This window comes from Eptesicus fuscus, chromosome 1 (genome assembly GCF_027574615.1).
Source record: "Eptesicus fuscus isolate TK198812 chromosome 1, DD_ASM_mEF_20220401, whole genome shotgun sequence".
NCBI classification, from domain to species: Eukaryota; Metazoa; Chordata; class Mammalia; order Chiroptera; family Vespertilionidae; genus Eptesicus; species Eptesicus fuscus.
The window spans coordinates 123800370-123810631 of NC_072473.1; the positions used below are offsets into that span (position 1 = coordinate 123800370).

The following is a 10262-nucleotide window of genomic DNA, read 5'->3' on the forward strand; positions in this document are numbered from 1 at the left end:
CTGGATATTAAGCAATGACATAAAGTCTAGAGCAAGCATGTCAAACTCACAGCCCGCGGGCCACATGCAGCCTACAATTAATATTTTGTGCAGCTCAGCCAATATAACGGTATGTAAGAAACGTTTTAATAAACATTTCATAACTTAATTTTTACAATATCCTGTTATACGACGTAATTATTAATAAGAGATCAACCGAAGGACTTGTATGCATGCATATAAGCATAGCCAATGGACGCAAAACACTGGGGGGTGAGGGCATGTATGGGAGTGGGGTCAGCCAATGGTAAGATATGTACACATATAATACCTTAATAAAAAAATGAAAAAAAAAATAACGAACTACAACGTTCGCTAATGACTGGTGACTATAATCGTGTTGCATTCATGTCCCTTACGCACCTTACGCGCAGGCGCACCATTTCTCCCCACTCACACTAGCAGCGAATATTTTAGCAGCCGATGGCCACGTCATTAGTCTTGGACTGACTTGTTTGGTGTGAGCAACAGGAAATATTTCACTTTTGGAGAACAAGAAAAATAGGTTTATTTGCGTGACACTTATTAATTAGGGCAGTTATTCAACGTCTGGTAAGTTAATGTTCAAGAAAAAAATATTAATTTCTATTAAAATGTTCTATTACTTTATGTCAATGATGACTCATTTATTTCAGCCCTTTGTATTTATTCAGCATGTCTCTCTCGAAATAAACCTACGTTTCCATGAAAATGGAAGCTTTTGTTTTTTTGCGGCCCGCATAAACTTAAACCTCGGTTATGTGGCCCGTGTTAGCCTTTGAGTTTGACATGTTTGCGCTAAAGAATAAAGACCAGGTGATAGTCATTGTGCTGATTCGTTGTCCGCATCACCTTGGCTCGGCTTGGCTGGGGTACCCAGATTTGGGGCAAATATCAGCCTAGATGTTGCTGTGAAGGGATTTTGTAGATGAGCTTAACATTGAAATCAGTCGACTTTGAGTAAAGCAGATCACCCTCTATATGTGTGTGGGCTGCGCCCAATCCGCTGAAGGCCTCGAGAGAAAAAGACAGATCCTGGAAGAGGAAGAAATTCTGCCTCCAGATGGCCTTGGGACTCAAAAATGCAAATCTTGTCCTGACTGGTTTGCTCAGTGGTTAGAGCACCGGCCCGAGGATCCGAAGGGTCACGAGTTCGATTCCCAGTTAAGGGCACATACCTCAGTTGCAAGTTCGATCCCCAGCCCCGTCAGGCACATGTGGGAGGCAACCAATAGATGTGTTTCTCTCCCACTGATGTTTCTCTCTCCCCCAACTCCCTCCCTTCCACTCTGTCTAAAATCAATGGAAAGCCCAGCCGGTGTAGCTCAGTGGTAGAGTGTTGACCTATGAACCATGAGGTCACGGTTCAATTCCCTATCAGGGCACATGGCAGGGTTGTGCGCTGGATCCCCAGTGTGGAGAATATAGGAGGCAGCCAATCAATGATTCTCTCTCATCATTGCTATTTCTATCTCTCTCTCCCTCTCCCTTCCTTTCTGAAATCAATAAAAAAATATATTTTAAAAACTAAAATTCAATGGAAAAAATATTCTCGGGTGAGGGTTTAAAAAATATATTTTTAAAAAATGTTTAAACACAACTCTTCCATGATTCTCCAGCCCACTGGCCCACCTTGCAGATTTTGGACTTCCAGCCCCAACAAGCATGAGAGGTTATTCCTTATATATCAGCCTATTGGTTCTGTTTTTCAGAAGGCCCCTACCGGATCCAGTCATGAAGCTAAAAACATGAACACATAGCAACTAACTGCATAGAGAAAAACTCCTAGACATGCAGGAAGACCTCAATAAAATGCAATTATAATGGGCTATTTTATTGTTGAAAGTATTACAAATAGTAGTACATATGTCTCCCTTTTTCCCCCCATTAATGGGCTATTTTAATACAATGTTATAAAATTGTGTCACCTAGAAAAGTCATCCAGCCCCAAACAACCTTAAGCAATACATGCTCAGATCGTTAGGCAATACAATTAGATATACATAATAAAAGATGACCACAAAGTTTTAATGACTCAGAAATTAAGATAAACTGTACTATGCAAGCATTAGGTTGGTGAGGAAATGGAAAGCGAAATTAAGCCCGGTTGGCTTGTCTCAGTGGTTGAGCATCGGACCTATGAACCAAGAGGTCACAGTTCGATTCCGTGGGCAGGGCACATGCCTGGGTTTCAGCCTCGATCCCCAGTAGGGGCATGTAGGAGACAGCCGATCAATGATTCTCTCTCATCATTGATGTTTCTTTCTCCCTCTCCCTCTCCCTTCCTCTCTGAAATCAATAAAAATATATTTTAAAATATAAAGAAAAGAGAAAATAAACATCTTCCCTGATACAAAGCAAAGAGGGATGTTAACTAGCAAGACCGGGGGACACCAGAAAAATGTCCTTCAGGGGGAGATTGCGGGTTTAGAGTGCTTTAGTTATTCAAGATGAAAGATGGCAAAGGAGGTTAGACTTCCTCTTAGGAAATTAGAAAAAAAGAACAAAAACTAAATCAAAAGAAAAGAAATGGAATTAATAAAGATAAAGGCTGAAGTTAGTGAAGCAGAAAATAAAAGAAATCAAAATCTTGGGTTTTTTTCTTGGAAAAGACCAATGGAATATACACTGAGTGGCCAGATTATTATGACCTCTGAACGCATAATAATCTGGCCACTCTGCCGAAACCGGTTTGGCTCAGTGGATAGAGCGTCGGCCTGCGGACTCAAGGGTCCCGGGTTCGATTCCGGTCAAGGGCATGTACCTTGGTTGCGGGCACATCCCCAGTAGGGGGTGTGCAAGAGGCAGCTGATCGATGTTGCTCTCTCATCGATGTTTCTAACTCTCTATCCCTCTCTTTCCTCTCTGTAAAAAATCAATAAAATATATTAAAAAATAAAAAATTAAAAAATAATAATAATCTGGCCACTCAGTGTGTGTGTGTGTGTGTGTGTGTGTGTGTGTGTGTGTGTGTATTAGAGGCCCAGTGCATGAATTTGTACATGGGTGGGGTCCGGCCAGCCTGGCCAGGGGGGGGGGGGGACATGGGCAGTTGGCCGGCCTGCCTACTGGTCGAACTCCTGGTCGAGGGGACAATTTGCATATTGGCCACTGAGTGTACATATAAATGGCAAAGGAGATAACCCTGCAAATAGTGAAGAAATGAAAGAATTATGGCAATGCACTTGACCGCCTAGACTCTAGGCCCTAGAGGAAATGGACTTTATAAACTGCAATAACAAAGTTGCTCATCATTTTTTTAAAAAAGCAGCGTCTAGCCCAGCTGATGTGGCTTGGTGGTTGAGTGTGACCCAGAAACCAAGAGGTTATGGGTTCGATTCCCAGTCAGGGTACGTGCCCAGGTTGCAGGCTGGATCCCCAATGGGGGTTCATGCAGGAGGCATCTGGTCGATGAAGTTTCTCTCTCAGCGATGTTACTATCCCACTATCTCTCTCCCTTCCTCTCTCTCTCTCTAAAAATCAAGACAAGCATATTTTTAAAAATAAAATAAAAAAGCAGAATCTAACAAGATCCCATTTATGCAAAATCATAAGTGAGTGTGTGTGACTAAGTGCATGTAATATGTGGGGGGTGGGGGAGCAAACGTGTGGGAGTGGGGTTGTCTCTGCATGCAGTGTGCACGTGTGTGTGTGTGTGTGTGTGTGCGCGTGTGTGTGTGAATGGGGGTACGTGATGTGAGTGGTGGGGAAAGTGGGGAGTTGCAAGTGAGTGTTTTTTGTGAATGTCGGGTGCACGTGTGCATGAGCCCAGGCCCAAGCTGCTCTTAGGGGACGGGAGTCTCCAATGTGAAAGTTCAGACACTCGCGCCAGGCATTGGTTACTGCAAACACCAACATCTAGCCGTTTCCACAAGAAAAGAACGCAGGCGGGCCAGCCCATTCCATGGCTCCAGCTTCTGCTCCAGGATCCTGCACGGCCTGGTTTGAATTTGTCCCTCCTCACATTGCCTCCTGCATAAGGAAGACCTGGAGATGCTCCTGGCCCTGCTACTTTGGCACTCATCCCTCTGCAGGAATAATTCTGGTTTCAATCGGCTTGGGTCAGATATCTCCCAAGTGTTCTCCTGATCACAGCCACGTCCCCATTGGTAGACACTGATATGGCTTAGTAGCCAGTGATGCATTGTGACAAGAGACAGGTGGCTGGCCAGGGCGAGCTGCAGCAGTAGAATTGGTTCTTTGAATCTGGCACCTGTCACACAGCATAATTACTATGAGTCTCAGTCGCCCCCCTCCCCCTCCCCCAACTGCTGTGTATCTCAGAGCTTAGCAGAGTCCCTGGTGTGGACATGCCTCAGTTTGTCCCACTGCTCACCCCCTGAGGAACATTTGGGTTGTTCCCAGTCTGGGGCTATCTATATATATAAAAGCCTAAGCAACCGTTATGACCAAACAACTAGAACGACTGGAACGCCTGGTCAACCCGTTGCTATGACGCTCACTGGCCACTATGGGGCAGTGCAGGAGCTGTCCTCTGGTGGTCAGTGCACTCCCACAGTCAACCTCCCATGGCCCCTCCCCTCAGCTGGCCAGCCCTCCCATTGGCCCTGATCAGGGGGATGGCCGGCCAACCTCCCAGGGCCCCTCCCCCTGGCCGCCCCAGCCCCCAATAGGCCTCTTTTGCTGGCCAAACCAAGGGACCCCACCCGTGCACAAATTCGTGCACTGGGCCTCTAGTTATGAATAAAGCTGCCAGGAACAGTGATGTGAGAGTCTTTGTATGGACACATTCACCCATTTCTCTTGGGTAAATAAGTACCCAGGAGTGGAATCTTTGGGTCATGGTAGGTGCATGTTTAACATTTTAAGACACGGCCAAATTTTTCCAAAATGATGGTAGCATCTTACATCCTGGTAGTGTTTGAGAGTTCCAGTTCCCCCCACATCACCAGCGCTTTGTATGATCAGTCTTTTGTATTTTGGCCATCCTAATAGATATTAAATATTTAGGGATTTTGAGAGTTAAACTCCACCATTATTAAAAATTAAATTTTATAACTTCCACTTAAATTATATTAAAAATGAAGGAGATAACCAAAACTCATGTCTTATTTCACCACATTTTACTGTTAGCTATCATGTTCATTTGGTGGGAATTTATGTTGCAGTGTGCTGCTGGAAATGTCTTCCCAACTTCACATTCACTGACATCATGTGCAACCTGAAATTGGCCTGGTAGAGGTATTTACACCATGGGAATCAGCACATGCTACAAACCAGAGTGTGAACTATTATTGTTTGGTTGATTAGGTACACTTGAATCTGTAGTCATTCCATTATGAATAGCAAAAAAAAAAAAGAAAAAAGAAAGAAAATAAATAAATTTTCTAATATCAAAGTGTTATCCAGTTCAGCAAAGGAGTCAGTTATGTCACCAACGAACGTGTGAAGTTCTGACATACATCTTTGTTGTTTCACTTTCGTCTTATTAAGACAAACGAAAATATCAACCAACATTGTAGTGAAGAACCACGTTCATTCGTCAGTTGCAATTGTGGGTGGGGTACAGATACAAGAGTTTGGCAAAAGTTAACGAAAGGGGTTGTGTGAGAATCAACTGGCCACATGAAATTTATAAATAGCGTATTGTGTATGTGATTGTATATTTTGCATATATTGGAGATTTCATTATGTGTAAATTGTGTGCTCACATCCTTCACACCAGTAAAATTTATAATAAACTTATTAAAAATGAAGGAGAGGCCCTATCCAGTTTGGCTCAGTGGATAGAGCATCAGCCCATGGACTGAAGGGTCCCAGGTTTGATTCCGGTCAAGGGCACGTACCTCGGTTGCAGGCTCTATCTCAACCCTGCTCCGGGTGCATGTGGTAGGCAACCAATCAATGTGTCTCTCTCACATCGATGATTCTCTCTCTGTGTCTCTCCCCCTCCATTCCACTCTCTCTAAAAATGAATGGAAAAATATCCATGGGTGAGGGTTAAAAAAATAAAATGAAAAAATTCCTTTAAAAAATATGAAGGAGAGAGAGAGAGAGAGAGAGAGAGAGAGAGAGAGAGAACAGATAGATGATTTACATTTACTTTCCTGGAAAGCTGCTGGCACCCATTCGTCAGCACATCACTGCTTCCAGGCAGCAGTAAGGCAGGCCCCAGATTATATGTGTAGTACAGAAGGCAACAGGTTTGGCCCGGCCAGTTCAAGCATGGGCTCAGAGAGGGCACCCACAGCCAGGCTACCATGAGCTCAGGAGAGCCCAGAGCGGTGAGAGAAAGGCACCTGGACCTGCCAAAGACGAGAGGGCACCAAACCAGACACTACTCTGGGACAATGGCAGTGGCCACAAATTGGGGTGTCGACCTGCTCCCCAGAGTCTGGAGTCCAGCCCCTCCTGGCTTACCTGCTGAGTGTGAAGGGACCCGCTTGGTATCACTCACTTTGTGCGTCAGTGGCCCAGGGCCTGGCCAGCCCAATAAAGGGGACTCAGCTCTGCAGGGGCACCAGCGGATCTGAGGAGTCCTGGCTGCCTAGATACTCATGGTGCCCCAATTCTTTCAGCTCCTGCCTGGTGCAGGCAACTGACCGGAGGCCCCACCCCGGCCCGGCCTTGTGGTGCTTCCCAGGTGGGTGCTCTCCTGAGGCGAGGAGCCAACTAGCCCTTCTCAGGGAGCTCCACAGTGTACGGGCCACATTCCCAAACTAGCCCCTGCCCCTCTTTCCCTCATCTCACACCCTTCCCACCCCTTCCATTCTGTCTTTGGCTGGGCCCAACTCCTTTACTTCTTTTTTTTTTTAATGTATTTTTATTGAGAGGAGAGGAGGTGGGGGGAGAAAGAGAGGAACATCAATGATGAGAGAGAATCATGGATCAGCTGCCTCCTGCACGCCCCACCCTGGGGATAGAGCCTGTAACCTGGGCATGTGCCCTGACCGGGGATTGAACCCTGACCTCCTGGTTCATAGGTCGACGTTCAACCACTGAGCCACACCGTCAAAACGGCTTCTTTCTCCCTCAGTAGCCATCCTCCCCCTCCAGGCCCGCTCTCCTTCTCCACATAGCAGTCTGAGAGGTATTTTTAAAAACAGAAACCAGATCCTGCCCCTCTTCTGCTTACAACCCTCTGTGGCTCCCCATTGCCCTCGGGGTCAGTCCAGACCCTCTGGCCCAGTGAATGAGGATGACCTGACATGGCCACTGCCTGTGATCTGGCCTCACCATTCTGCCAACTTGCACATTGTAGTGGCTCTAGTCACTTTGACCTACTTAGGGGTTCCCCAAACGGGCCCAGCTGGATCAAGACTCAAGGCTCTGCTCATGCCGAGTCATTCTCGGGCGTGGCCAGCCCACTCCTGCTCACCTGTTTTCCCTGTCTCTTGACCATCCCTTCTGTGCCTTGCCCCATCGTTTGGTGACACAGGCGGGGCCCCCAGAAGCAGGTTGGCTGGCTCCCCAAGAAGCCCAGCCGAAACAGCTGCCTTCCCCACGGAGCAGCCTCCAGGTCCTCCTCAGGCCTTGCCCTGAGGGACACGGAGCCCAGGACGGACCCACTGCACCAGCTACCCCACCTCTTCTACACGCCTCAGGTCAGCTCTGCAGCCCAGCCTGCCTCTGGGTGCAGCCTAGCGCCCCCATCATCCCCCTCACCCCGCACACTCCAGGGGGCCCCTTGCATGTATGTGCCTGCGTGCGGCTGTGGGTGCTTCCTTCCTCCCCAGCACCCCGATCCTGCCAGGCACGGCGTTAGTCTACCAACCTATCATATCATTCCATCCCACAGCAGGGGCTCCGGGAGAGGGAGGAGCTGGCAAGAGCTGGAGCTGAGCTTTGCCCCGTGGGCTCCGCCCCCGCTCCTCCTCCTCCTCTTCCTCCCGGAGAAAGCCAGAGCTCCTTGGGGGCTGGGGCAGCAGCTCCTTCTTCCTTGGGGCCCCAGCAGATGTCCCTAAGTCCCTGTTCACTCATTTCTTGGGCCTCTGAGGTGACAATGCAAGGAGGCAAAGGTAGACCAGCCAAGGAGGAGGCCGGTGGCTCGGGGCCCAGAGCCTGTGAGCACTCAGGTCTTTCCCATCCCACCCCATCCCCAGCCCTGAGCTTCCTGCAGGGAGAGGCCACCAGGGGCCAGACCTGCGGGGCTGCCCCCTGGGCCCTGACTGGGCTCCCTGCCTGGCCCTCTGGGCAGGGCATGGTGTGGGGGGTGGGCGGTGAGCAGAAAGTCAGCTGGTGAACAGTTGGCAATGTTTATTGTAAGGCAGGGTGAAGGGTGGGAGCCCGAAGTGGCAAACTCCAGCGGGCCGGGGGTGTGGCTGGGGGCTGGGGAGGCCAGCGCCCAGGGGAGGCCTGGCAAGTGCCCGGCTAAGAAGATGCTCGGCTGAGGATGGGGCCCGGGAGAGACGTAGCGGTCCAGTGCCTGCTCCAGACCTCAGTGGGGCTGGATGGTCAATGCTGGTGCTGCTTGTGGTGCAGGAAGTGGACTTTGCCCCCCTGGGTGGTGATGTCACCTAGCCCCTGGCACTCAGTCCTCCAGGCTCGGGCTATCGGGCGGCGTGTACATGGGCCGGATGTGAGCCCAGCTGCGGGCCTGCTCGTCGGCCCAGGTGAGCAGCTCGGCCGCGCGGTGCAAAAAGACCATGAGCAGCGTCTGCACATCTCCCTCGGCCGAGTGGGCCGCGCTCGGCTCTGCCTGGAAGTAGCGGCGAAAGAGGCTGCCCAGGCTGTAGCCCTTGCCGCCCTGGGCTCGGGTGCCATGGCTGTGGGCACGGTCCAGGCCCCGCAGGGCTGGCAGCGTATCCAGGCAGGTGGTATCCCGCGGCAGGTGGGCACCTAGGCGCTGCAGCTCCGTGCACAGCAAGGGGAAGTCGTAGTCAAAGCCGTTGTGAGCCACGAGGCAGATGGGGCCCTCCTGGCGGCTGAGGAAGGCCTGCAGCGTCCGCACCACGGCCTCGTCGAAGCAGGCCTTCCGGCACTGAGCCAGGCCCTCGCTGCTCAGGCCCGTGATCTCGCTGGCCTTGGAGGTGAAGGGGCGCTCCGGGCACATACACAGGGTAAGCTTGTCAAGGATGCGGGGCAGCACGGGGGTGCCAGCCTCATCGCGCTCCGGGCTCTCCAGAGAGGAGCGGTGGACGGCGAACAGGGAGATCTCAGCAATCTCGGGGTCCACATTGGGGAGCCCAGTGGCTTCCAGGTCCAGGAAGACAAAGGTCTCAGCCCGGGGGACCTCAGACATGGTGACGTTCGCACGGGGACAATGACACCTAAAGTTGCCAGAGCAAGAGGCACAAGACCTGAGGGCCAGAGATGGGGATGCCTGGGCCCAGCCACCTGCGGGTGTCCCAGTGGCCAAGGCTCCAGCCCCTCTGGGTCTCCTTCCTACCCCCCACACTCCATCCGGTAAGACCTGAGGCTCTAGGGGCGATTTTCAAGGCCCACATTCAGGGAGCCTGCCAAGGGGCCTCCAGAGCTTGGACCCGGGGACCCAGGACTGTCACTTCTGTCCAGGATGAGGCCTGCCAGGGGCTCATCACCCCCTCCATTCTGGCCCCCCGTCCCTCCTTGGCCATCCCCACTACCAAGTAGTGAAGAGCAAAAGGAAGGCCTGATGCGACCAGAGGCCTCTGCCTCCTGCCTTCAGGTCCATGTCTTCAGCGACGTGGGGCGGTACAGCCCGGGATGGTGTCTTCACTGAGACGCCATGGCCAGGAGCCTCGGGCATGGCAGCCCAAGTGTGCACCCCTAGGGTCAGCTGCCAGGAAGCAGGCACCTGAGAAAGCCTCAGTCATCCCCAGCCTCCCTGGCACTCAGGTGCTGGCCCCAACCTGGCCTCCACCTGCCTCCGGGCTCTCAGTGGCTGTCCTCGCCAACCCAGCCACGCTGGCTTACCTGGGGCGGACGCTGTGGCTGGCTTCCTGGGCTGCTGGGCACCTGTCTCCTGCACACAGGCTGCTCCAGGCGGCCTTTAATCAGTGCCCTTTAATCAGCAGCCGTGGCCCGCCCTCAGCTGCCTGTTGGGCAACGAGGAGGCCTGAGGCCGCAGGACCTGTGTGGCCGGCTCGCCATCCTCTTACTCGCTCACAGCCCCCGGATACACACCCGTGTTGACAGATCGGGAAGCAGGCTCCCAAAGCAGAATCCCGGCCAGCCCATCGGCCATGGGCCGAGGACGTGTCGTCACAGGCACAAGGAGGAAGTGCGAGCCTCCCGCCCAGCCGTGTCTGCAAGTCTGAGCCAGCCGGGCCGCAGCAGCTGGGCTTGGCCAACCTGGGTTCGAT

At 51.5% G+C, this 10262-nt stretch overlaps 1 protein-coding gene across 1 annotated transcript; it reads right to left on the reverse strand.

The window, feature by feature from the left end:
- Nucleotides 1–8232: 8232 nt before the first annotated feature.
- On the reverse strand, nt 8233–9951 carry TREX2 (three prime repair exonuclease 2). The gene is made up of 2 exons (XM_008159231.3): nt 9874–9951; nt 8233–9248 (listed from the first exon to the last, which is right to left on the reverse strand). The coding sequence occupies exon 2, from the start codon at nt 9218–9220 to the stop codon at nt 8510–8512; it is 711 nt and encodes a 236-aa protein (XP_008157453.1). The 5' UTR covers nt 9221–9248; nt 9874–9951; the 3' UTR covers nt 8233–8509.
- Nucleotides 9952–10262: the final 311 nt, after the last annotated feature.

What these genes read in the sequence shown, in the direction of transcription:
- TREX2 (XM_008159231.3), bottom strand. Translation starts at nt 9,220, where the DNA reads ATGTCTGAGGTCCCCCGGGCTGAGACCTTTGTCTTCCTGGACCTGGAA.